The sequence below is a fragment of the Mauremys mutica genome, chromosome 20 (genome assembly GCF_020497125.1).
Source record: "Mauremys mutica isolate MM-2020 ecotype Southern chromosome 20, ASM2049712v1, whole genome shotgun sequence".
NCBI lineage: Eukaryota > Metazoa > Chordata > Testudines > Geoemydidae > Mauremys > Mauremys mutica.
Window position 1 is genome coordinate 2933016 of NC_059091.1, and position 27152 is coordinate 2960167.

The following is a 27152-nucleotide window of genomic DNA, read 5'->3' on the forward strand; positions in this document are numbered from 1 at the left end:
GCTTTATTTGATATTGTATTTCTTATCCCCGAACAAAGTTCAATAACAGCTGAAGAGGGGGCAGAGAAATTCAGAGATTCTAGGCAGGAGAGAAAAGATGGATTGTAGCTGCAATTTGCGGTAGGATGAAGTCAGTTCTAACAGCAATTATTGGTTTGATGCCACCTGTTTAATTTGGGATCTTTCAGTATTAATAGGGCCATTTTAAGGTCACATCCCACTCTAACTGATTGGAAGCTAAGTATACATCTTGACATATCACCTTAGCCCTCCACCCCCTGTGCAGAATGGGGGCCCTGAACTCACTCACTTAGCACGCAGTTCCCCAGCTCTTTCAGCACAGTAAGTGGAGGCATGCTAACCCTAAAGGTCACTGAGAGAGTCTCACTCTAGACAAGGTCCGTCTCCTTCAAGGAGAGGATGAAGCGAGTACGTTTTAGCACCATCAACCCTGTGAGTATCTTGTTTTCTTTGCACCCTGAGTGGAGGGAAAAATAAATGCACAGCTCGGAAGCTGGCTGTGGCAAGTTTGCTTCTGAGTTGAAAAGCACAAGCTGTTGCTTTTGCCTTGATTAGTGGATTCACTGAAGCTGGACGTTTTCATCGCTCCCTGCGATCTGTTGCGTTGCTTTTGTCGGTTAATTGTTTTCATGCCATTAAAATGTGAGGGTGTTCATTTGAACCGTTCCCTAGGGAGGCTCCTGTTTATCCCAGCTCACAGCTTGAATGGCACGAAGAGTCCAATTTGTGCATCTTAAACAGTGAATCATGGCGAGCACAAAAATAAACGTACGTTCTCTCTAGGGAGACGATACACATGCAGATCATCTTGGAGTGTTGGGCTCTCGTGAGGATCTGAAGAATTTTAATCATCGTGGCCAGGCTTTCCATAAACCTGTTGTAGGATCTGGAGCTTTCTGCAGAAGGCAGGCTTCTTCTCATTAGGGGTTAATGTTCATTGTGATCCTACTTGTAATAATGCAGATGCCTCAGTATAATTTGGTTGGAATTTAGTGTTCTCGCTCTTGCAATTACGGCATCAGGAATCTGAAAAGTGTACCACGGCTGACGTTGGGATATTTAAAATGCAGAGCACTATTTCACAGTACTTAAGGTATAAACAGAGTAATGGGATGAAATTAAGAGAAGAAAAATTTAGGCTGTCTTCCAGTGAGAACGATAGGACTGCAGAATTGCGTCCCAAGGGACTGATGGAATCCTCATGGTTTGAGATGCTTGGAATTAGACGGGAGTCTGGGGACGGATGGACGAGGTGTGACCTAACGACTTTTCTATCTCTAGAATTCTTTCATAATCCAAATGACTAAATACACAGTGAGGCAGCCCTTTTCCCCCCTCCATAAGGCAGTCCAGTCCTAGCTTTTCTCAAAGCCCCTCTCAGTGCAAAGGACATTTCCAATCTCACTGTGATGCCGTTTGTAAATGTTGCTTTTAATTGGGCTATTTCTGAGGTTTTTTCCCCCCTGAGTCTTGTCACTAGGGGAAAAGTCCTTATTTCAGAGAAGATGAGAACTTCAAGCAGTTCTAAAGCCACTCTGCTCTAATTTTAGTGCATTGAAGTTCCTAATGCTCTAACACGCTCATGTCTGAAAGCTAGGAGGAAAGGGTAGGTATTGGCCTGCTCTCTGCCACAGTAGCAGTGTGAGATGGGATGGCTCAATGGGCGAAGTTTGACACGTTTCATGTCCCTGTAGCTGCAGGGTCAGATCTCCAGGAGCATGGTCTCTACCCTCTCCAAGGAGATAAACGATTTTGTGCATTTTGCTCTGGATCTTTCACAAAAGACCTTATAAACCAAGGAGGGTCACGTCTCTTCTGTGTGGGCACCAAAGATCCCATGGGACACTTTTCTTAAGAATAGGGGATCCTCCAGTGATCTAAATATCCCCTTCCCTTTCGATTGTGCAGACCATTCAGGAGGCAGCTGTATTTCATAGGGGCTGATCATTCAGCATTTGTAAAAGGCTTTGAGACAAAGGTAGTGTTGCAAATACAAGCACACTCCTATCAAGCAGTTGCTAACTGGCAATTTAGAGCAAACCTGAGAACGTAACCATTTGATCTTCCTTTATAATCAAATTCCTTCCAGACCCAGCGCATGTCACCAAAATGTAAAATTCATCCTTTGAAGCAATCCGTTTCTTTAAACCAGGGATTGTTTTCAGTCACCTGGCATTGCTGACTTTGAGGTCTAGGGTCTGATCAGTGCAGATGTTGAGTGTGTGTGTGTTTGTAAAAATGTCTCAGAAAAAAATACCAACACAACTGTTTGTTCAGCTGAGGGTCCTTAAGGCCAGTCATTGCTAGTGGGCTTAGATGAGTAGTGCCTTATTCACCAGATGTAGCCAGTCTTCCAAAGTAAAAATTCCTGCTGGCCGGCACCTGGCTTGGCCAACTGCTGTCTTCTCCCCTTTTAAAATACAGAGCTGGCGTCTGAGCCTCGCTTCCTTGATGTTGGGCACAGACTTCTTGACTCGAATGGGGCTGCTGGTGTGAATAAGGAGTAATGGCTGCGGAACTGGGCCTCCGGCTCGGCGGCGCTCTTGGCATTACTAGCCGATTACTTAGCGTGTGTGAAATTACTCGATCTCGGTCCTGTTCCTTGCCAGCCCCTGTGCACAGTTGAAAATAAAAATTGAAATTGTTCTTCGCCGTGGCCAAGAGGCCAAGGTTTGAATGGGGCCCAGAGCTCCCTCTAGGATGGGGCTGAGGCATATTGGGGGCATACAGGGAAGCCTGCACTGCTTGTGTGTTCAGCTGATGATGATCTGGTGAGCACCAAGTCGGTGGAAAAGCAACGAACATGCTGGCTGCAAAAGTGAGTCTGGTTCGGCTTGTCCTGAGTCTGGCGTTACAGAGCCAAAGCAAACTCTGCTTTGTAATTAACAAGGGTCTTATGGCGATAGATGGGGCAGTGTTAGTTCAAGTTGGTGTCGAGAGAAGGTGATTTGAAAGGGGCACCTGCTTTATTAAACATAAATTGGGGAAACCTGAGAAATGGACCCACTTCTGACCAAATAATCCACTTTTGAACATCAATAAACACTCGTCTTTCCAAAGATTTTAGGATAATCCCTTTGCATTTTCTTGTGGGTCTTTTTTAATTGAGTGTTTTCAATGGCTTCTGCAGAGTCCAGGGAAAGGGGCGGGAGAGTGAACTAACTAAAAATGACTTGTATTGGCGTGTTGTGTGCCCTTCGTATGGAGCCAGGCGAATCCCCAAGTGTGTGTGCATAACATTAAACAGCAAAATTATGGATTCAACAAAAATAAAACGGCAGGAGGCACAGTTACCGTATAACCTGGCCTTGAAATATATATTTCAACCTAAATTATTTTCATCTCGTAAAGTTAATTGCCACTGTGGGTAGGAAGCGTTTCCAGTGTAATTCAGCCCTTGGAACTGGAACTGAATAACCAGCAAATCCAGCGTTTTGAGTAGCAGATAGAGCAAGGGCCCGTTGTCTATAGTTGTTTTAAAACTGGGAGGACAATAAAATAAGGTTGGCTCTCTGCTTTTTTCGGGGGGGTGGAGGGGTCAGTTTATTTAGTGTGATTAACTGTGAAAATGTTAGTGATGCATCGGGACCGAGTCCTCTTGTTTATCTACGAAATAGGAGCAAGCAGCCTCACAAACTCCCCCACACTCCCACCATCAAGGTTTGTCTTCGTTCTGGAGATTCCATACCACCTTTAGGGCTGAGAGGGCAGTTTCTGCTGCAATTACCAGCAGCAGAGCCCATTTTAGTATTTGTACCGGGGATACTTGCGTTACTGGAAACTGAGCGGAGACCCACCAACTCACGGGACAAAGGCTGACGAATAGCTGTCCGACGGAAACCACCACTGCCGACCTAGCCTGGCTGTAAACTGGAGACCCAGGAGCGAAAGGCTCCGTGTTGTCAAAGCCAGCTTGTTTTGAAGGGTGCTTTTCAACTCCGTGGGGGTTGTCAAGACCTAAACTTTATTTATTTAAAAACGAGTAATTAGATCTGGTGGGTTAATAGAAAGTGATTAGTAACGAAACAAATACGTTCTGCTTTTCATCCAGGGATCTGAACATGCTTTACAAAGGAGGTCAGTAACCTTGTCCCTGCTTTGCAGAGGAGATACAGAGTGACCTGGCTAAGGTCCCCCTGGAGGCCGGGGCGAAGCTGGGATTAAACCCCAGCTTTCGTGAGTCCCAGTCAATTGCTCAAGCCACTAAGCCATCCTGGCTGCCTCATCCATCTCTGTACTGATCTCCTCTACGCTGCCCCCAGTTTGCTCATAAAATTGTAACATTAACACCATTTATTTGAGTTCCTTTGGCTTAAAAAAAAATCCTCTCTAAAATGGGAATTATCAGAAGGGGGGTAACTCGGATTATTTCTCTGACCTTTTTTTTTTTTTTAAAGCAGTTTGCACTGGCTTTAAGTAACATTTGATCATTAAAAAAGGGAGGAAAAAAGTTAATTCTATTGGTTTTTTGGCCTTTGTGTTCACATTTTGCAAATGGCATTTATTTTCCTTCTCAAGGAGACAATTCATCGCGGCAAATGATCACTTTTAATTGTTCTCTGCAGCAAATTCTCCTCATTTCTGAACGTACCAACTGCCAATTACAGCCTGAATTCTAAACAGCCAAACTTGTGCTTTGTGAGGCTGTCCTCATTTTGTTTTTTAAACAACAAATGTAATTGACAAAAAGCCATTTGGATGTATACAATGTTCATTATCTCTGCAGGGCACCGAGTAGCCAAATAGAAGGCAGATTTGCTTTTATTCTAGCGTGATCTTTGGAATGGTTGTTGCCAGACTGCTCAGCGGCACACTGGGTGCGAGTTTTCAATCTCATTGCCCAAAGATGCATCCTTTTTCATTGATAAAATGAAGCAGAATGTTTCAGTTAAACACTTCTCCCACTCCAGACGTCAGGTACCTGCTGGCACCCCATATAGTCCAGCATCAGTTTTCAGTAGAGAAGTCCCCTGTTGAAATGGGGCATCGCAGAAAAGAGTCTGGTTGATTAAATGAATTGTATGTACAACTGCTATCATACCTCGCCGCTTGAGGTTTCAAATTAATTAGCAACGACCTGTGGGCGCTCGTCCTTCTGGACCAGTGAAGTTTGAATCAGGTCCTGCTTTGTCAGATGCTCCAGGAGAATTGACAGCTGCTTTTCCCCCCGTCTTACAGCACTCCCAGTATTACAAGTCTGACTTTTAAGAACTAATGTCATTTGACAAAGAGACTCCCGTGTAACTGCTGCAGCCCTGTGATGGTGGAGCGCTGAAGGCAGGGGCTCGGATGAAAACGCACTGTATTCATGTTGTTTATTGGGAATCATTGCTTGTTAGTTGGATGCTATGTACTGCAAACTGCCAACCCTGCCTCGCATTGACCGCTGTATAATCGCTACAGCTTAAAAGCAGGTTTTGCTTTCCAATAGAAGGTTGTTTCTCGGTGCCTAGAAAGTAGCTCTTTAGGGGGCAATACACATTAAGTTCCAAAGTGGGGATCAAATCAAAGTTTTAGCTTGTTCCACTGTGTCAAAGTCAGTGCTGCAAGCTGGCATTTATCAATCAGGGCTGGGTAATTCATCCACTGTCAGAGGTTGATGGGCCCTTCTACTAAAGAGGTTGTGTCTGGAAAGAGATTCCAGCCCTGCATTTCCAGAGACTTGCTGACAGAGCTCTGCTTTCTCTTTCAGCAAAGTACCTTAAAGATGGATATAGAAGACTGCAATGGACGCTCCTACATATCTGGTATGTCACCTGTTTTGCTGTTATCCGATATTTTGGATAGCTGTATTTCAAAAGGCCATTTTCCGATGCTCAATAGTTACCTGTCTTGGAGTCTAATGCCGGTGTGTTGCTTTGCTCCACAGCTCTCCCGTAAGGCGCATACTCTCTGGTGGTGATATGGATTGTTTTCAGATTATCTAGTGTATCTTGTTAATACTAATACCTGAAAAGTACTAACACATGTGGTTGGCATTCCCCTTCTCAGCAACAGACACGTCCACTGTCAAGAAGGATCATTTTAGAAACTGAGTTAGAATTTAGTTTGCCAAGATCAACCTAATGGTACCAGATTTTATACACTTGGTTAGTTGTGTGTGATGGTCCAGTCTGTTCAGGGTGCAAATCCAGGCCAGCGAGGGGTTGTGTCACCACTTGCTACGCAACCCTGGGTGCCTCTCAAGGCCTTGATACTGGAGTTCTCAGCCTGGGACGCTCACAGTCAGCAAGAAGCGTGCAAATCGCATCCTGAGAGTGTCTGCTTCGACAGCCATGGTTCAACAGCCTGAATATAGCCCCACTCTGGCTTCCACCAGCCTGGGTTACAACCAGTGAGATGACCCCAACGCCCCCCCTCCCCGTGCTGAGTTTCCCCAAAACCATATGCCTTGACGTGTCCAGCCCTCTCCCAGCCAGCTCAGGGGAATAATAAGGTTGATTTGCTCCTGTGAAGAGTCCCATCCCACCAGCTCATCACTTTAACTGGAGTTAATACTCACCGCCAGTTCAACACAGCACTGGCTTGGTCTATAGTAAAAATAAACCATTTTATTAACAAAAGAGCACGAATGAAGTGAGTTCAAGGGAATAAAGGTAGAAAGGATTCCAAGTAACACACAACAAAACATGCTTCCAATGGCTAAGACTTCACTTACCAAGCTACTGTCTGGGATCAAGGTAAAATCCTTACCACGTGCTCCCAGCAAGATAACTCAAAATGGCCGATCATACCAAGGCCAGGACCTCGTCACAGAAGAGCAACAGGCTAGCTTCCCTCGTCTCCCCAAGTGAAAGAGAACTTAGGGGCCCCTTCCCCTTCTCTCTAGTCCAGTTCCCACAGACTGCAACCCCCGCGCCCTTGGGTTGAAGGATCCTAGAGACTGGTACACAGCTGCCTCTCCTACCTCCTTGTCTGGGAGGGAGCTGTTCCTTCTCTTCTTCAGCCACACGTTTTAAAACATACTATTAGTGTCTTCATGATTCCTCCTAGAGCGTTAATACAGACATTTCCCAAGGACGTTAATCTCCAGCGTGTTCCAGACATTCATAAATGACCTGATATTGTATTCAGGCGGTTGATTCAGTTGCATATGATTTGATGCTTAGATTGTCCATCATCTCTATAGCTCAGATAAAATTTCTCTTCCCCGCTGGGGTGTAACCATGCTGTCTCTCCTGCCCCACCCCCTCCCGTGTGTTAGCTTGATAGCTTTGTCTGTAAATGCATTCTCATTGTCTTTCCAAGTACCTTGGAAGTAACTGCCCGGTAGAGAAACCACATTCCTTTGTGTGGGGTGGGGTAACTCCTGTTTGACTGGAAAACATATTTTAAGAACTATACTTTCAGTTTCTGTCCATAACTTTGCACCAGTTTCTTGCACCTACATGACACATTGATATTAATAACTAGCAAGTTACGAGCTTTCCAATGACATTACATGGCACCTCAGACACAGATTATAACAATAGTGAGTTGGGGGATGCTGGGCTGGTCAGGCCAGCTGCCACTCACTGCCAATGGGCAGTTCTGAATGTCATAATGTGCTCCTTGGTTTGGTGATCGTTAGTACCTCGGGTCCTCCAGACCACAGGTCAGATCTCGGCCCTCGCTGCAAACAGAAGGAAAAGTATCTTTCCAGTGACATCTGGCTTGATCTGCAATGCTAGATAGTCGAAGGAGTTTGATACTCTGCTTATGTTTATAGATGGATATTTTATTCTCTCCTGTTAGACTCCATTCTTCTGCACATGAATCAATGCTAAACTTGCAAACATGTGATATTTAAGACCCCCATGGCGGCTCTGAAATATCTGCCCTGCCAAACACTGCACTATTGTTCGTTAGAGAGCGTTAAGATTAAATCTGGAGCTCAGGCTGGGTTTGGAGCCATGAAATGTTGCGCGGGGAGAGGGTGAGGTGTGTGTGTGGGGTGAGTTCACCTCTTTGTTGTTGTTTGATTGTTACGATCTGTTGGGAACATGAAGGCCCTTTCGTAGGGCGACCAGTCAGCAAGTGTGAAAAATCGGGACGGAGGGTGGAGGGTAATAGGAGCCTATATAAGAAAAAGACCCAAAAATCAGGACTGTCCCTATAAAATTGGGACATCTGGTCACCCTACCCTTTTGGGTGTGGGTGGAGAGCGTGGGTCAGAATGATGGTGCCAGGCATTCAGTGACTTGTGAACATCTCCAGACGTGGGCTCAAGAGTGCCAGGGGGTTTCCGAGGCTAGAGGATTGCCGCTGGAAACCTGCTGCCTAGTCTTTGTAGGTGAGCCGTGCATGCTAGCTTGGCGGGGCCCTGCAGTTCTCTAGTGGATGTGTGTCCACCTCATCTCCTTTCAGTTTGAACTTCAGTCTCTGCTCAAGGAAAGCCTTGGGCTAGGATAAGGGTTGGGGTAGATTCATCAATGACAAAGCCAGAATGGAGCACTGAGGTCAGCTGTCTGACCTCTTGCATAACACAGGCCACGCACGGGGCTTCCGTGAATTCCGATTGTAGGCTAAGGTGATAGGCGGATGGAGCTCATGGGCAGTGACCAAAAGACCTGGACTCCCAGGAGTGAAGGTGGGAAGTGAAGTGCATGAATAGAGCTTTGGGGCAGAGCCAGGCCTGTTAAACGGGGGTACTGCCGCCGGCCAGCATTGGGGGGCACTGCTGGAGCTGGGCAAGGAAACTTGAACAGTGTCTGTTTGCATCAGACTCTGACTGACCAAATCCAACGAGCCTGAGTTGTTCGTTCGGTTTTTTGTTTTGCTTTTAAGAAAAGAAGCTTCCTCTGCTCCCTGGCGGGCGGGTGCTGGTGGCTGGATCGTTAGTTTCTGGCAGTGCTTTGCTGCTTGGGGTGTGGGTCGTCGTAAAGCCCTGGGGTCTGGCCGCCGGGATGCCCCCTTGTTAAGTCATGAAACGCTTCCGTGAGGAGAGGCTGGTGGCTCGTATGGAGCGAGCGAGGGTGGGCGCTTGCTGGAAGTGGCTGCTCTGCTTGGTTAGTTCATTTTCCCACTCGGCAGAGCTGCATCTCCCTGCTTTGCAGCAGCCGAGTTTGACCATGCCTGGGTGCACTCTGCTCAGGGGGTTGCATTGTCTTGCAAGCTGTTGCTTTCCTTTTCTTTGGGAATTTTCTGGTGAGCCTCACCCCTCCCCGCCGCCTTTGCAGCAGGTTGCTGTTTGCCCCTGAGCTCCATGGAGATGCTGGAGTTCGGGAAGAATGCTTGACATGAAAAGAGAGCAGCTCCCTTGATGTAATTTGAATCCTGCTTGAGCTTAGGGTGCGGGAACTCCGAATTGCAAGCAGCTGCTGGCAGCTTGTCAAGGCTAAAGTAGCAAAGGGAATGAACAAGGAGGGAAGATGAGTTGCAGTCACACAATCAAATTTTCCTCTTCCCTGTGGGGTGGCAAAGCTGTCCGGGCCGGTGTTCACTGTTTGTCAAGGACGCTCTCTGCACTCACCCTGCAGCCACCTGGTGCAAGAGGGACGTGTGACCGAAGGAATTCAGAAGCTGCTTTATCCTGGCCTGTCGTCCCAGGCTGCAAAGGGGTGTGGTCAAGGATGATCTGACACTAAACACACCGGCATATCTAGCAGGAAACCTTTCTCCGGGAAAACGTGAACTATAGCCAGGGGATCGGGCTCCACCTTCCATTCTTACTGATGCTTTGATACCACATTGGTGGGGGCAAAAGTCAGGCCCAGTGGAAGCCAATGGAGTTGCACCTGCTTACACCACATCTAAATTTGGCCCAGAGGGCAAGCCCCCAACGTGGTGAGTGGAGCATGGAGCAGTGGCTTCATCAGAAAGTGTCTTGGCTTCTCTTGCTCAAAGTCAGACCCCAAACCTTATATTCAGTCTGTCTTTTAAAGTGAATTTAGTGCCAATGAAAAGTGCTTGATGGATCGTGCTGGAGACCAAAGTCCTTGAACCCCAGAACGAGTATCTTGTGCTCAGCTACAGCATAGACCAAGCCCTACCCTGAAGGCCTCCCTTTGGGGGGTGGGGGAATTCACTCTCCAGGGCCCATTCGATCCTTGACCTCACAGTTTAGATGGTCTGCAAGGGGGATCCGGGTGATGTTCTCAACGGTTACCTCTCCGCTAGGAACCAGACCAAGAGCCACCCAGTCATTTGATTCGGGTCTTGAGTAGGTTCAAAAAGAAAAAAAAAAAAAAACAGAACCAAAACTTGCGTCAAAACTCTCTTCCACAAAAACTGGCTCTGTAATTAAAGGGAATTTCCGGTTTTGTCAGTTTTTCAGGCTTTCCTTGGAAAACTGAAAACCTGAAAATGTTTTTAAGAAAATGGGAACTTTTTCTGGGAAAATAAAGTACAGTTTTTGATCAGCTCTGGTAATGACTCAGTCACGGGGGCAGTAAACAACACGTATGGCATATCAGTTCCCTGAGGCAGCAAGTCCTCGGATTGTGGAGAGAGAACACTCTCTCCATGGTTTTTAATAAGAAAGTAAGAGCCATTCTCTGTGATTAGAACTTTGCTGTTCTGTTACCATCAAACACATGTGCTCTCTGAGACTGGGATCCTTGCTGCCTACTGACACTGTCCGTTTGCCTCGTCTTTTGCCTGAGGTGATTGCTGGAAGCAGAGAAATGTGTGTATGAGGCTGGGGCCATGAGAGCAAGGACTCCTGGGTTCTGTTCCCAACTTTGCCGCTTACTTGTATGTCAGATCACTCGTCTGGGTGAAGCTAGTTGCTTTTGGTCTCTTTTGCCTCAGTTTCCCCACCTATGAAATGGGGATAATAGCATACAGAGGCTTAGTGAGGTTTAATTACTTTGGACAACAGGTGCTATAGACGAACACATTGTTATTTTCTGTTGTGTGCAAGACTTGTGCCCACATTTAGTTAGTGAAGAGTGTTACCTTACGCTGCCTGAAGTCTTAAAGCTGGAAGAGTTATTCGAGTCGAAAACTCTGAAGAGAGGATCAGAAGCCCTACACTAGTCCCTCCACGAAGTAGGTCAAAGGAATGAGAGAAAGCTGCAGTTCTTCTCTTTGTGTGTATTGAAAGGAAACCTGCTAGTTCCATTGTGTGTTCCTGGGCCTCTCTGACAGGTGCGGGTGCCGTATCCAGAGCAGTTCGCACGAACTCCCCGTCCGGGTAGAAGGGAAGGGTTAAAGTCCTCTTGGAAGATGGGGCACTCGGCTGTCTCAGAGCTCCCCAGGACACAGGTCGCTTGCCAGGGTTTCCCCACCCATCTTCAATCCATGACTAAGATTTAAAGACACTCTCCTCTCCCAACCCATTACTACAGCTGGAGGGGCTGCCCCAGTGTTCTGTCATTAACTGAGTGCTTGGAGGGTGGCTGCTGCTTGTTTGGCGTAAGTGTCCCCCCCACCCTCACCCCCGTTGTATCTCATGGTGCTTTGCTCAGTAGCATCTCGTGTCTGTGGCTTGCAAGGGCCATGATGGCAGATCTGTAGCTTTGCAGTGTGAGGTGTATTCCCTGCGTTTGGACAGTGCTGGGTGTGCTGGGTGCCCTGCAGCCATTCCCCATGGAGACAGGGCTCGGGGGTTAGCACCTAGCTGGCTTGTTAAAGGGATGGCCCAGCCTTGCCCTCTCGCTGGCTGTGCTATTTTCGGACACGTGCGCCCACCCGCCGAGCAGCCGGAGGAGCGAGTGTGCGTCTCTGCAAAAGGGGATGCCGCAGCCCTGAATTCCTGCTAACTGTGCCGCTTGCCTGTAAAATGACGGCCGTTTCTCTCACTTCCAGGAATCTGTTCTTCCTGGAAGGTGAGTGGCTGAGTTCACCCTACCACTGCCATGCAGACATGCACACACAGCCTGTATTTCAGTGCTGTTTCCAAGGAGTTGGCTGTGAGAACACTCCAGGGTATCTTCAGCAAGGTAGAATCATGTAAGTGAAACGGGAGGGCTGGGGGAAGAACTCCGTCATTTCTGTGTCGTCGGAGGTGGGGAGGAGACAGGGGGTGCGGGGTCTTTAACATGCTGTGCAGGAGAAATATCTTTAGATGGAGATTAAGCGATTGCGGGTGGGGGGGGGGGGAATAGGGAAACACTTGACCATTTGAAATGCTACCACAGGCTTCTGACCATGGAAGAATGAGAAAAAGGCAAACGCTGGCAGGGATGTGGGAACAGAGCATGGTTTATACTCAGAGGTGCTAAGTGCCTTTAACAGAGATCAGGGTGCCCCTGCCCCCCCCAACCCCCCGTGCCTTTTCCGAGAGGCTTTCCGGCTGTCAAATATACACTCCATGCATCTAGTCCAACCGTAACGCCCAGCTGCTGCCGGCAGGGACTGAGACAAAGCTGGGTCCAGCTCTTAGGGGATGTTCAGTCGCCCTGACTGACCCCTGCAGCATCACTGGGTTTCTCAGTGTTGGGTTTGGTTGTCTGAAATTGTCTCGTTAACCTCTCCTAATTCAGAGCTAATATCCATTACCCGGGGCGTGTGGCTTCTGTTGGCGATGCATGTTGGCTTAGCATGACTCAAACTTGCCAGCAACATCTTATTGAGCCAGTCAAAGCATGGGGGAGAGGATCCGGGCGATCTCAACCACCCCAGCCCAGGGGAACAGAAACTCTCTTAAAATATTGCTCCAGGTGGGCTGGAGAGGGCAGAACGCTGGCCGAGGAGTCCCAACTCAGCCTGGTGGCTCCGTGCCGAGCAGTGATTTGCAGCCCACCACATCACTTCAGGGCATTTATGGTAAATGACGCCCATTGCCGGCTTGGCCTCCTGATGCAGCATTCCCTCTGGCCCGTCAAACAGCGGGGCGAGCTCGACGCTGTGTGTGTCAGGACTCGGGTTTACCCAGATCAGCTACTGGAAACAGTTTTACCATCTGCATTAAAAGTGCACAATGCTACAGCCTTCATCCCAAAGCTCCTCGCCAACTCTGTTCCTGCCGCGCCACTGAGATGCAGCCACCTCTGGGGTGCAGGGCACGCAACAGCAGTGGGGAGGGGATGTTCACCTGTGCACCCGCACACGCGCGCTGCCCCAAAGGTTCTTGCGTGTCTGTTTGCGGCAGGGGGCTCTTAGCTGGTAAGGGTTTGTCCAAGCAAGAAGCTGTGCAGTGCATCATTAATCACAGGAGGGTGAAGAGCTGAATCTGCCCTGCTGGATTGAATTAACCCCTGGCCTCCCAGGGCTGATATTTTTTGACAGCCACCTTGTGGGAAATGCCCACCCCCAGTTGGTGATTGCAAACCAGCATGCGTCACATGCTGGCGCTCAGTCCCCGTCGGGCTACAGAAAACAGACCTGTGTCTTGGGAGAGCTTCAGCCCGTCCGACTGCTGCCATGTTGTTCTGGCAAAGGGGCTCCCTTGGGAGCCGTCCCAAACGCTTGCGTAGCCAGGGGCCCAATACACCTGGGATCCACCTTTCCACTGCGGCCTGGCAGTCGTCCTGGCACGTAGCTGTGTGGATCCTTTCAAGTGTGCTGGGCTTGTCTGTCCACTAACCACTTCACTGCAAAGTAGCACCCAGTTTGCATGGCACCTGGAATGGACCTAGGTCCGTGGTAAGGAAGGGTTTGTCTTGCTGTGAGCAGCACACTGTAGTGTTTGTCTTCTGACACCAGTCTAGAGGTGTCTGCAGTCCAGCCAGAGCCTCTTTCCAGGGCTCTGCTGCTTTGGTAATGAGGGCGAGGTGTTCACTGACCGAAACCGATCTTAAAGCTGGCAGGAGCAGCCACATCTCATCTGTGTTCCCTGCTTCTTATTCCCGAAGGTAGTGGGGATTCCTCTCTGGAGAAGGAGTTCAGCTCGGCGATCGTGGGACCCACGGTGAGCACCCCAAACAGCCAGCACTCCTCCCCGAGCCGCTCCCGGAGTGGTGAGTACCCACCCTCCTCGCCAGGTGCAGCTGGCTCCGCCGGATTACGGCTGGGCTCTGTTAGGCTGACCCGGAAGTTTGGTGCAATGAGTTTCCTTTAGAATTTGACTCTTCAAACTGAAGAGGATAAATTCTGACTTCGGTTCTTGTGTTCATAGCTGCAGTGGGGTTACTTACCTAAGCTACCAACCTCTCTGCCTTGAGATTAAAGTCACGCGTGTAACCCTGCCATGCTAAATTCCATACTCCCCAAATAAGCTTCCTTTGTTCGTTTGGCACAGAACCAAAACAGCTGCGTGCTCCGGCCTCTGTTAACAGGAGAGGAGTTCGCTCGGGGGGGGGGGGGGTAAACCCCCAGGGCTACATAGGAACCAAGTGCTTGTTGCAACCACCAGGTCTGATGTATTGGAAATGGACCAGGGCCACCTCCCTATTACCCCTCTCGTTGGGAGTTGGGGCAGGTGTAGTTATTCCTGTGGCTGGGCTCTCTGCACTCGGACCCAGTGGAGAGTGGAGAATGTGTGTCTGGAGAAGTGTAGCAGCTGGGAGTGTGTGTTAGCAGGAGAGGGATTGTTCTTGTTTCTGAAAGCTGCTGGGCGTGTTGAAACGTACCTCTTCAGCATGAGCCCAACGTACGCTCCCCTCCCCAGACAAGCAGGTAAGAGCTAGCAGTGTCTGAAACAAGATCTTGGCGTGAGAACATGACTCTGGACATGAGCAGCTCTGCCCTCGGGACACTGTGACAGCTCGGGTGCATCCAGAGCTTTGCGTAGGGCTCCCTCCTAGCCTGGCTTGCTGAGCAAGCGTCAGATATCGGGAAGTCCAGGGGTATGCAGTGCCAGGTTGGTGAAGGGATGGGCAAAACAGAGGGCTAAGAGCAGCCGCTCTTAAGCACATGTTGGTAGGGTTGGCGAACATTAACTCTTAACCTCGGGCCTAGGAGATGGAACGAGCCTGCTGCATTGCACTGAAAATCGAAGGCGTGTGCCATCTTAACGCCAGCCATGACTGATGACTTGCAACCTCTGATTACCCGAGATTGCAGATGTCATCAAGTCCGTCCAGTTCCTGCTGGGTTTTTTTTTTCTCCTTCTGCTCAAGATCTATCTTCAGCGCTCTCGGGAAATGTCGTCTACCTCCTCTGCGGAACTTTAACGTCACTGCATGGAGTCACGTTGGCGTGGCCCATTAAAGGCTGATCTGTGTCAAGCTGCTGCTTTCTTGGACTTTCCGTGACATGAGTGTGGCTAGGAGGAGTGGTGAGCCAGGCTGGGGTGGGAAGTAGCAGTGGGGTTTGGATGCACTTCCAATTGAAAGTTTGTAACGTGAAGCATTTCAGCTCCGTCTCTGCGTTGTGACTGAAATCTTTCTCCACGGTCCAAAGGTGAATTAAGCTTCTTTTTAAAATACATTTCAGAGTCCACTTCAGTAAAATAGGCAGGTCTGATTTCAAAATTGCCCCCAAAATCCTTAGTCTGCTCGCCCACCCTTCACTGTGGCAATTGCTGAGAAATTTAATGTCACTTACATGTCAAAAATGGCATGGCCCTAGGACAAGTGGAACTTAACAAGCCTGATGTAGGCTTGAATTGTAAACATGCTATTTACATCACAAGCTTCCTGGGCAGTGGCTGAGTCTCCCTACAGCTCGTACAGCTCTGAGCACCGTTGTCCCTTTAATAAAAATAGTATCAAAGCAAGAGAACTGAGAATTGATTCCTGCTCCGCTTGCAAGCCCTGAGTTCAGTGCTCCCCAAAATTGACCCCAAATTGAAACTGACCAGCTAAAATGGTTCGCTGTGATCTCTCCTCTCCTCTGTAAGCATGGAAGTTCCTTTCCATACAAGAGAAACTGCCGTATAGATCATCCACTTTCACCAGGTGCTTCCAGCAGCCCCTAGATGATTGGATCTGGAGGTTGCCCTAAGGGTGCTAGGACAAGTTAGACCCAAAGCAGTAAGGTTGCATCAGGGCGAATTAGCCCTGGTCTGATCCCCTTTCTCCTCTGTTATTTGGCATGTGGTTCTTGTCCTGTAAAAATGGTTAGAAGGCCCCCCAAAGAATCAAATTTGAGGTCTCGTGCAGGAAAACCCAGAGACATAAGCAGAGGGAATCCAACCCATGGAGAGACCTAAAGAAAAAGAGAGCTCTCTTCCCCTTTAACGGAGGGATGCTGGTGATGGTTTGCTCCTGATCTGACTTGACTTCACAGCTGGTTCATCCAGCCAGCATTGTGCCCCAGAGGAGCGGGGATATTATATAACCTGCTCTGCCAGCCGAGAGTCGCGCTCCAGCGAGACTGGACTCTGCATTGGTTCTGAAAGGAGACTGGCAGAACAATAGTCGGCCTCCCTCTGCCCAGAAAGAAAATGACAGGCCCAGGGGGATGGAAACAATCCAAGTGCAGCAAAGAGCCGCGTATGCGGGCAGCTCCTGCCAAGGGAGAGGAGCTTTTCACTTGGGGGTTGTGCAGAGGCCTCCGTTCGTGCTGGGTCTCCAGGATGCACCCAGTGGAATGTGGTGTGGTTTGAACTTGGTGCTTTCCCTCAAGAAAGCGTTTCAGCCTCAGAGTTGATCCCAGCCAGCGTCCAGCAGCAGGCTCGACCGGTGGCATGCCAGGGAATCTGTTAGTGCCCAAGTCCGAGCAGAAGCTTTGTTCCTCTCTCCAAGAGATTTCTGGGAGGCCGTGTTGTCCATTAGCTACAGCAAGACTGGAAAGCCAGAGCCCAGCTCAGCCACTGACCTAAAGCAACCTCAGACGAGTCCCTTCCACTCTTCATTCCTCCATTTCCCCCAGCGGGGCCTCCTGGAGCGCTTGGAGATCCTCGGGTGAAAGGCACCAGAGACGCGCAAAGGGAATGTAGCATTCACCATCCTCCTCCGACAGGCCGAGCAGCTGCCTCGCTTGCACCTGGGCACCTGTTGCTGGCCCATGCTCCCTGGGAAGGCAGTAGGGACCGGTCACTTTCAGAGTGTGGGTGGGATTCACTTGGAAAGCAGGGGGGCTGAAGAGTGTCAGTGTGGAGCCTGCGGGCCCAGGAGGTCACCTGAGTGGAAGATGCCTCGCTCCAGCCTAACAGCCACCTCGCCTGCCGCACCTGCAGCATCCCAGCCAATGCCCCTGCAGGAACGTGCCTGCCCTGCTCCAGAATTGGCTCATTATTAAGGCTCTAATCCCGTTGACCGGCTGATATTCAATCACTGTCCTCTCTTGTTGAATCACAGCCCTAAATCCATGCCGAGCTCGTCGGAGTACGTTGCCACGTTAACCGAAGCCCCCAGGCGAGAGGTAAGAATTGCTCCGTCGGGTGGTGTCCGCATCAAACCTGGGATCAGCCCTCTGGAGTTCAGGGCGATTAGTCCCACGTCCAGCCCTCACACCCGTCTCCAGAAGGCAACGTGGGCGCTGGGAGGAAATCCAAACGTCAGGTCCCCTCCAAGCGCCTCTGTTCGGAAGCTGAAGTTCACGCCCGTCGATTTCCTGGCATGCTGAGAGGTCAGGACCAGCCACATCTCTTGCATTAGATGGAAGAAATCGGACTCTGAGATTTGAAAGGAGGCAATTAAAATTCTCTGTGGCTCAGTGGTGGTTTGCCCTCCCGTGGGGTCTCTCTCAGCAGCCCAGCCCAGCCCTCGCAGGAGCACTAGGAGAACAGCTTGGAGGCCGGGGTGGGGGGTCTCCATTACAGAGAAGCAGCTCTTTCTGTCTAAAGAGCAGCAGCAGGAATCCCCGCAGGGAATTCCCCCTAGTTCTTGGCTGACGGGATGGCTTAAAACAGCAGGAAACTTCTGAACTGAGTCGTGCGCAGACCTTGCTCTCCAGGCGAAACACGCTTCCCGTGAGGGAGACGCTGGGCCTTGTTAAGGGTGCGACTCCCGTTAATGGGCTGGGGTGCGCTCTCCTGGCTCCCCAGCCACTCTGAAAACGACCCTCCCCAGGGTGGCCTGAAAGCACCAAAGATCTGGAGCGAGACGGCTCAGAAAACGCTGGGGTAGGAGCAGGCTGGGGACAGGGAGACACGAGGCTCTACCTTGGTCTCACCGGAATGAGCAGGCAGCTATCACTGGCCAGTTGTCTTCCAAGGGCTGTTTGATCTGTGGCATTCCACAGATCATTAGAATAGCTGGGAATGTAGGTCACGGCTGGCGTCTCCATTCTGCTTTCTGGGCTCAGCCTGCGATGCTGCAGAAGCGAAGGAAGGTAGCAACCAGGGGGCCGTGTGACGCGTGCATGGATGCGGCTTGTCACCGCGGGGGCTGGGAGCTCAGGTACACTGTGCGGTGTCACTTAGAAACCCCCCACCCTCCAAACCGTGCTGTACAGGTTACCTTGGCAGCATCTGCATGGCCAACTGTCCCCATAAACCCCCCACCCTCCAAACCGTGCTGTACAGGTTACCTTGGCAGCATCTGCGTGGCCAACTGTCCCCATAAACCTCTGTGGCCAGTACCCTCCTCCTCGTCCCCCCAGGGGAGGGGCAGGGGTGTACACTTCCGGAAATGCTCTGCCTTTCCGTGGCCCCAGCCCTTCTCCCGCTTGGTTCGCTAGCCCCTGGCCAGTCTGGCCGGCCACTCTTTATGGAACGCTCCTCCATAAGGGCCCACACCATGCATGTGTCTTTCCCCGGCTTACCACAAACCCCCTTTTTTCCAGAGGCTCTGGATTGTTCCAAGACCTTTTTAGTAACCCAGGGCCCTATTGGGTTCTCAGCCCTTTGTAGTGGGGACCCCTTTCACACAGTGCGACCCCCCCATACATTAAAAACACTTTAACACCATTCTAAATGCTGGAGGCAAAGCGGGGCTTGGGGTGGAGCCTGACAGCTCGCGACCCCCCATGTAATAACCTCCCGACCCCCAGTTTGAGAACTCCGGCATAGCATCTACCATTGTAGCTACCTAGCACCCCCACCAGGTATGTCTGCGTCCGTGTTCATGTTACTGTCGTGTGGCTGCTCACACGCTTGTCAACTCTCAGGGAATTGCCACTTGGATCGCTGAGTTCCCTTGCGAGTGCGACGTCGGCGCAAAGCTCTCCATGAGGAACGCGTGTCCCGTGCTGGACACGTGCGTTTCAAGGTCTGCTCTGACTGCTTGGCTGTCACTGGTGGGAAAGGGGAGCTGTTGGCTTCAGGCGCTCAGTGCGCTACCTTGCTCGCTTTTCCTGCCTTTAACGATGTGATGGCTCGCATGCCGTGCCAGTTTAAAGCACACAAGCCGTCCCTTCGTTCTCATGCACGTGTTCTGGGGTGATGTGATTTGCTGGCTCTGCCATGCGGCTGTTCCTCCGTCAGTGCTCAGATGTGGTGTCTTGCCCGGTGGCTGCTTTCGAGAACCCGTCGTCTTCCGCTTCCTCCCGGATGCGATGGTCTCTCGGCACTACTTGCCAACCCTGACTATCGAAAACAGAAAAGTTTCTTGTTCCATTTGGCCACGTCACTGTTGTCTCGATTGTTGTCTTGTGACTCTTGGCTCCAGCGAGGCGTCAGTTTCTTTGATGTCCTGCGATGGGAGGTTGCCCGGTTTCCCAGTGGAAATGGGAGCAATCCAGAAGTCTCAGGAGGGGTGATGTCCTTCTGCACCCGTAACCAGTTGTGTTACTGACAAGCAAATCATTTAACTTTCTTCCCTGTTTTCTTTGCCGTGACACACACCCAATGTCAGTGATATTAGTTGTTTTAAACTGCCTGTTGAGGTTTTTTCCATTGACTGTGTATTTATGTATTGTCCCTCCATCTCGCTGCAGCGAACTCTATCAAGGTGGAAATGTATAGTGATGAAGAAGCCAGCAGGCTGCTGTCGCAGGACGACCGCCTCCTCGAGAAAGAGGACAGCGTGATTGTGGAGGACTCCCTCTCTGAGCCCCTGGGGTACTGTGACGGCACGGGGCAGGAACCTCACTCTCCGGGTGGCATCCGGCTCCCCAATGGCAAGCTGAAATGTGACATCTGCGGGATGGTGTGTATCGGCCCCAACGTGCTGATGGTGCACAAACGGAGCCACACGGGTGAGCGGCCGGGGCAGAGACGACTGGGCCGTGGGCACTTAGCAGTGCTCTCGCATAGAGGGGCTCGGGGGGGCGGGACATCCTCCCTGCCGGGCTGCCAATCCCACACCCCTCACCCAGCATGACGTTTCAGGGCAAACGGTCAGGAGGGTTTTGTAACCCGTCCCACGGAGGCGGGGGGCTCACGAGCTGCTTGCGTTTCAGGAGAGAGGCCGTTCCACTGCAACCAGTGCGGAGCTTCCTTCACCCAGAAGGGGAACCTCCTGCGGCACATCAAACTGCACTCTGGCGAGAAGCCCTTCAAATGTCCCTTCTGCAACTACGCCTGCCGCCGGAGAGACGCGCTCACCGGCCACCTCCGCACGCACTCAGGTGGGTAGCTCGGGGGGCCGGACTCCTGGGTTCCAGCTCGCCTTGTCTGCTCCCCCATCACCAGCGTGTCTGAGCACCTCCCGGTGGCCAGAGTCTCTCTCTGCGCCACCTCCCTGCTGGGAGGGAGGGAAGGGCTGTTGTCCTCAGCTCACAGAGGGGAATTGAGACCCAGAGAGAGTAAAATCCTCACCCAAGGTCACACAGGGACTTGAACCCGTGTCCCAGGCTGGCCCAGCCTTCATCCCGTGTCGGCCTGTCCTCCCAACAGGCTCCATGGCTTTGAGTGAGTCACTTTGTGTGTCTGCCTCAGTCCGCTGAGTTTGGTGCAGTGGGACCCCCCCGCTGGTGTCTTGCCGAGAGTCTGGGAACTTCCCCGAATGGACTGAAAACAAAATGGTGTCTCCCTGGCCCAGGATGGTGCTCGGCACGCGTGGCCGCCCCGGCACGTTGCACAGGAGAGCCCCGGGATTGCCTTCATGTTGTTCGCACGCGCATCCTCCCTCTGGCTCCGGCCAGCTGCAGGTGCACCGCTGGGCTGGCCCTGTCCAGTGGAAACAAGCAGCTGGGGGTTTCTGTTGTTGTTTTGACAGTGTCCTTTTCAATGTGGCATTTGAGACGGGGCTTTTCCCTTTGGTTCCCTGACGTAACAGCTGGCCGAGGGCGTGGGGTGGGAGTGAAAGATACCAGCTCCCTTGGCTTGTGTGCAGGAGTGTCTGCTCCGCCCTCGCCCTCCGGGTTTTAAAGTTCACACAGGTGTCTGAAGCCATCTGGGACTTTCTCCTGTTTAACCTTTCGAGTGCCAGAGGGAAACAGGTGTCTCGTGTGTGGCTTCCTCTTTCTTTTTTCTTTTCTTTTCTAAGGGGGGCGAAAACCAACCTCTGCGGGGACTTTTCTGATCAGGGCCTTGCCCAGGGTCCTTTACTGAGCTGCCACAGAACTCGTTCCCCGTCCGTGGTCTTGATGGAGAGCCCGGATTATCTTAACAGCCCCGCACAAGGGGCCTCCTGTTGCAGCCCCCACGCTTTCCTTTCCCTGGGACTGAAGGCTTTTGGGAACCTGTCAGTTTCCATCAGTGACTTGCCTGAAGATGCCAAAGGGGCATCTGAAAAATGTGAGGCACCCGCCGCCCCAGAGCAAGAACCCTGGCCAGGGACTGCTCTCCGATGAACCCGCCATTGGCGGCATTTTACTGCTCTGTTGTTTGGTGGGTTTTACAGCAAGGTAGTGGGTTTGGACCTGTTGCATCTCTGGCTGTTTCTGCAGGGCAGGGAACAAACTCTGGTGTCTCTGCGTGAACCGTAACTTAGCAAAACTAAGTCGACTTGCTGGTGAAACGCTGGACTGAATGTGGCAGACGTTTCTATTGTAACGATTCTTTTCTGACCATCTTGATGCTGTTCCTGGTCGGTTTCACCCTATGGGATGAAGCGAGATTAGTGGCTTAGGGCTGCAGGGATAACAGGGAGCCAGTAACAAGATCCTTTCCCCAAGACCGTCCCTGTCCAAAAAAAAAATAATAATAATAAAATAAGTCAATGGCTGGGAGCAGAACCCTTAATGAGGCTGACTCCAGAGGGAGCAAAGAGCCTGTCTGTTTATCCAGGCTCATTTGGAGGTTGAGAAAAGCCAGGTAACAGCGACGGTTCTCTTCTCTGCACTGAGACCGCTGACATTCCCAGGGCTGGCTGAGCTGCGGCCTGTTTGCCTTGAGGCCTTCAGTCTACAGCAATCAGCATCAGCTGTTCCCTTCCCGTCCACCCCCAGCTTCTCCTGGTGGTTCATGGCGACAGCTAGTAATGACGGCTCCGCTCGATCTGTTAGGGAGCAGGCCGGAAGGTACCTGCCAAGCTCAGCACAAGCTGAGGTCCATCTTGTCTGGCGCTGTTTGTTTCCAAACAGGGGAAAAGTTACAAAATGGGATTTAAAACTAGCAGAACAAAGTGCTTTGACACTTGCTCTGTATGTGTGTCCCAGCACCAGCAGGTATCTCTGTTGTCCCTGCATTCGTAGCGGGTCAGTAAGTGCAGTTCTTTGGGGAGAGTAGAGCACAGGATTTGCTATACAGGATCAGACCTGTGGTCCTTGTTTAAACTAGTACCCTGTCTCCAGCAGTGGCCAAGGCCATTTGCTTCAGAGGAAGGTTCAGGGAATCCCCTAGTGGACAATTGCAGAATAATTTGCCCTTGAGGGAAGTTACTGCCTGACCCCTGATAGCTAGTGGCTTACACATGCCCTGAAGCATGAGGGTTCCCGTTTGTCTTATTCTCTCTGTTGTACCTGGAAGGTCTCATCTGTATGAATGTTTTTGGTTTAGTCCTCTAAGCTCTTGGTCTTAGTGGTACCTTGGGGCAGTGAGTTCCGTAGGTTGGTTTGTGCATTGTGTCACTCAGCCCCGTTTTGGGAGCTGGGCCTACATAACGGTGAAATGACCAGCCTTAATCAGCTGCATCTTGTAGCATGTGGCTGTGAATTAGGCCCTTGGCAAGGGATCCAGCAGTTGGCTCGGAGCTCTGCACTGCGAGCACCAAGGCTCTCGTCTCTTCTCCTTAAGGTGAACATGGTGCTTGCGAAAAGGAGCCGTTTATCCTGGCTGTAACCTGGCAACATGCAGGCAGAAGCAGGGCAAAGGGTCCATCCTTGTTCTAGGCTGTGCCACCTCCTAAGCAAAGACCCGCCAAACATACCCACTTATATGCTGGACAGATCAGCCATTCGAGTCGGGGAGGGTGGCTGCTACACGTCTCTCCTGAGGCAATCCATTGATTGTAGGGTTTTGTCCTGCCACCCATGCACTTTCCACGTCAGATTGGCCATAGCAGAGTCCCTTGTGACATTCTTGGGATTCGAACCCAGGTCTCCTGAGGTGAAAATCCCATGCGTCAACCTTCCTGCTCTTCAGAGGCCAGTTAGTGCAGTCGTAGGGCTGCAGTAAGGTCCCTCCACCTCGTGGCACAGGAAGGGCTACCTTAGAGCCTTAGTTCTTCTTGTATCAGGCATGGAAATAGGACAGGAACTGGTCTGGTTTAGAATAGCAAACATCATTCATCTTTATAACAGCTAATTACTAAGAAGAAGTCTCATTGGGGTGTGGATTTTTCAGCCACAGAAAGGGGGCTGCCCTGCCTTGCTGGAAGGGAACTGGGGACCCCCTTAGCGAGAGGCCTGTGCGTTTCATGCTGTCCCCCATCGGCATGCCCAGGCTGTAATCTCAGAAGATAAGCTGTCCAAAAGAATGAAGTTTTAAAATCCAGCTCAAAGGTGCCGCATCGTTCTGAAATCGATCAGAAGCCGCATCCCACACACGGGACAGCTGCGATGAGACTCCTGTCCCTGGAGCCCACCTTCCGTTGCAGCGTTTGCTGCTCCTCGTGGCAGTCTGTGTTCACATGAGAGCCTGCCCCAGTTTACCGTAGAGCCTCTTCTGAAGAAACTTATTTTCCCTCCTCAGGATTTGTAGAGACTTGACAGTCAAACTAACCCTCTTACTTCCTTGCAATCATTACGCTGTGTGTGCTTGCCATCAGCTGGGCATTAGATGCTTTGCAGACAATTGAACCAGACCTGGACCCTGGCCAAAAGAGCGTTCGGTCAGGTGACAGATGAAAGTGGGGGTGGCAGGAGGGAGGCTCTCGAAGACACAAATTATGCCCAGCAATCCTGTAAAGTAGGTAAGTGGTATTGCACCTGTTTTTCAGCTGGGTAAACTGAGGAAGAGAAATGAAGTGACGTCACAAAGCCAGTGAGTAGAACCCAGAAATCCAGTTCTCTAACCATTACATCATCCTGCCTCTTTATGGTCACATGGGGGGGATTTGTGACAGAGTGACACTTATTCTCTCCTCGGGTGAAGGCTGGTCCCAGGAGAGCAAGCGGCTGCTGCTGGACAGAGCCGAGGTGCGTTAGCGAGAGTGTGTGCGGGAGCTCTGCCCGGGAAATAACAGGTTGGTGCTCAGAGACCTGTACCAGCGGTGTCAGAAATTAAAGCTGAAACCTGGACTCCTTTGCGAACAGGAGCTGGTCTGGGTCATGCGTGTTCTGCCATCTCTTTGTGCAGAACTGGGAGCGGTCTGCCCAGAGCACTCTGCAATACCGGCCAGGTCAGGGGAGAGAGAGAAGCTTTGGAGCTAAAGGCAGATTCCCCTGGAAGGGAAAATAACTGTGGGGCTTTTCATCCTGGAACTTCAAAACCCTGGCCTAGGAAACCCAACTCAGGACCCCAGCCTGGTTTTCAAAAGATTTTTCTGAAGCCAAAAATAAATGCAGATTAAAAACAAACCAACCAAGCCATTCAGGCAGCTATTTCCATAAGAGCTGAGCGAGCTAGACTAATGAGAGGCAATGGAACTTTTCATCAAGTCACTAGCATCTCAATAGCTAAAGATTTGGGAAATAATTCATATTTCTAACACAAAGCCGCCAGTCTGTGGTTGCAGACTACATTAGCCCGTCTCCCTCGGGGCTGGGTTAAACAGAGTGTTGGTTGCTGTATGAAAATAATGCTGTTTAGTTGGGGAGGGAGGAAGGGGTTTGTAGCTGCAATCAGCTCCTCCCAAGCGATTTGGAAGGAGGTGTTTTCAGCTGAAATTAACGCTGACTTGTTAGTTCCAGTAGCCTGGCCTGAGGTTTGACCCAGCTCCGAAGCTGGGGAGCTCATGGAGGAAGCCAAGTGTGGAGATGACACTTGCTTTCTCATTGTGTAGAGCATCAGCCAGTGCGGGCAGGATTGATGAAGATCTTGGACTTAGTTGCCCCATTTTGTCTGGGGCGGGGCCGGTCCAGACCCGTCCATCCTCTCCCTGGATAACCACAGCAATGGCGTAATCCTCGTGGGCTTCAGTGACGATGCCCCAGTCTTTACCCCAAAGCTGAATTTGGTCCCTGGACTCCAAGCCACGTCCATGTTGTGAAGTTTCCTTGGTCAGTTCCTACTTGAAGCTGCCAGTGGCTTGTGCAAACTTACTCACTGTGGCTTTGCTGGGACAGAGGCTGTTCCTTGCGGTCTGGGATTGAATTACCAGGTGCCAAAATGTTGTGGTGCCCAGGCTGTATTTGGCATCTTCCCAAGAGCCCGACAGTTTCACATAACTTCCCTCTATTAAAATCCAGACCCAGACATTTCCTGCAGTGTCCTGCGTGTGACTCGTACCGTTCTGCATTGGAAGAAATGCAGGGCTGGCAGGGATCGTGAGTGGTCAGCAAGTTCAGCCTCTGCACTGTGGCAGGACCAGGTAAACCGAGCCGAGCCCCGCCAGGTGTCTGTCCAACCTGCTTGGAAAAGCTCCCGTTCCAGAGGTTAACACCCCTTAGCGTTGGAAGGGTTTTCCTGATGTCTCCCTGGCTGCAGATTAAGCCCATTACTTGTCCTCCCTTCAGTGAACCTGCAGAACAGTCGCTCACCATCCTCTTTGTAACGGCTCTTCGTGTATTGGAAGACTCCTCTCAGGGCCCCCTTCAGCCGCCTTTTCTCCAGACTACACCTGCCCAGGGTTTGTTTGTAACCTTTCCTCGGGGCAGGTTTTCGGAAGAGGTTTTTGTTGTTCTCCTCTCGACTCTTTCCAGTTTGTCAACATCTTTCCTAAAGCGCGGGGCCCAGAACTGGCCGCAGTTCTCCAGCCGGGACCTCACCAGCGCTGAGCAGAGCGGGACATTTACTCCTGTTCAAGCACCCCAGAATCACATCAGCCTCCTTTGCAAGTCCATTGCCTTGGTGACTCATATTCCCTTTGTGATCCACGAGAGCCCCCGGGTCCTTCTCAGCGGTCCAACCGCCTAGCTAGTTATTCCCCCGTTGGTAGTTTGTGCATTTGATTTTTCCTTCCAAAGTGAAGTACTTTGCATTTTATTGAATTGCATCTTGTTGAATTCAGACCAATTCTCTGATCTGTCAGGGCCATTTTGAATTTTAAACCTGTCCTCCAAAATGCGCGCAACCCTCCCAGTGTGGTGTCATCTACACAGTTTATAATTTAGTTACAATTACATTACGTTGTAGGCTGCTTTGCAGTCTTCTGCTCTGAGATTGTGGAGTGGACGTGTGGGTGGGCAGAGGTTGGGGTCCTGTGTTTTTAGCCAACTAACAGAGTCATACTCTGATTCTGGCCCCATTTACTAGAATCTGAAACGCTTTGCCAGAGTTCTCCGAACCATTCAGAGGAAGTGCCTGAGTGGAATGAACGTGTCGCTCGTCTGCGTCACAAATGCAGTTAGAATGTAGTTGGCTTCCACAGCAATAAACTCCCGCAAGGGGATCAGCTTTTCGGTTCTGTCTAGATTTTCGTTCTTGCCCATCTGGGCAGTTTGGAACTAACGTGGAACTAAAGGTGAGAGAGATTTAACTAGTAACCCACATCCTGGGGACCCGGCTGCAGTGTGGAGCATTTCGTAAGGAGTGGAGAAGGGCCTGAGATGAGCCCAGGTCTCTGGCTAGAATTTAACCTAGGATGTGGTTCCCGGAGCTAGGATTATACAGGTTTGTTTATTCTGGCCTGTCAGCGCCACTATGGCTGCTACACTTACAAGTCACTTAGTTAGTCCCTGCCCTGACCCCCAAGAAAAGTGTCTCTTGTGTTCCCGCTCAGATTGAAATGAGGAAGCCTAGGATGTATTAATTCTCTTAAGATCCCTTCCCACGTTGGAGAACTGGGTAGCACAACCCTGGTTTCTTGAGCCTGGGTGTGGTGTAGGAGCGAGAGCAGAGGACTGGCTGTCACTAGGTCTGCCACTGACTCTCTGACCTCACTTCGTAGCTCTGGGCCTCAGTTTCCACCTTCTGTGATGTGGGGGTAACGATACTGGCCCTGGTGCCAGAAGCTGGAGGCTTACCTAAGGGGTGCGAATAAGTATAAGTAGGGGCATTGCCAGCAGATCGAGGGTCATGATCGTTCCCCTCTATTTGACATTGGTGAGGCCTCATCTGGATACTGTGTCCA

The 27152-nt window shown here is 50.8% G+C and overlaps 1 protein-coding gene across 8 annotated transcripts in view; it reads left to right on the forward strand.

Annotated features, from left to right (window-relative positions):
* The window catches only part of IKZF4 (IKAROS family zinc finger 4), a 50683-nt gene that overhangs the window by 10836 nt on the left and 12695 nt on the right, over window positions 1–27152 (forward strand). For 3 of the 8 annotated variants that reach the window (XM_044995490.1, XM_044995484.1, XM_044995483.1), the window contains exons 2-6: window positions 5714–5768; window positions 11752–11895; window positions 13740–13844; window positions 19591–19851; window positions 20056–20223. In XM_044995490.1, coding sequence (XP_044851425.1) covers window positions 11802–11895; window positions 13740–13844; window positions 19591–19851; window positions 20056–20223 — 628 coding nt within the window. In that variant the 5' untranslated portion in view covers window positions 5714–5768; window positions 11752–11801. Of the gene's footprint in view, window positions 1–5713; window positions 5769–11751; window positions 11896–13739; window positions 13845–19590; window positions 19852–20055; window positions 20224–27152 lie in introns of those variants that run through there. The other 5 variants (XM_044995487.1, XM_044995488.1, XM_044995486.1 and 2 more) reach the window with 3 other exon arrangements.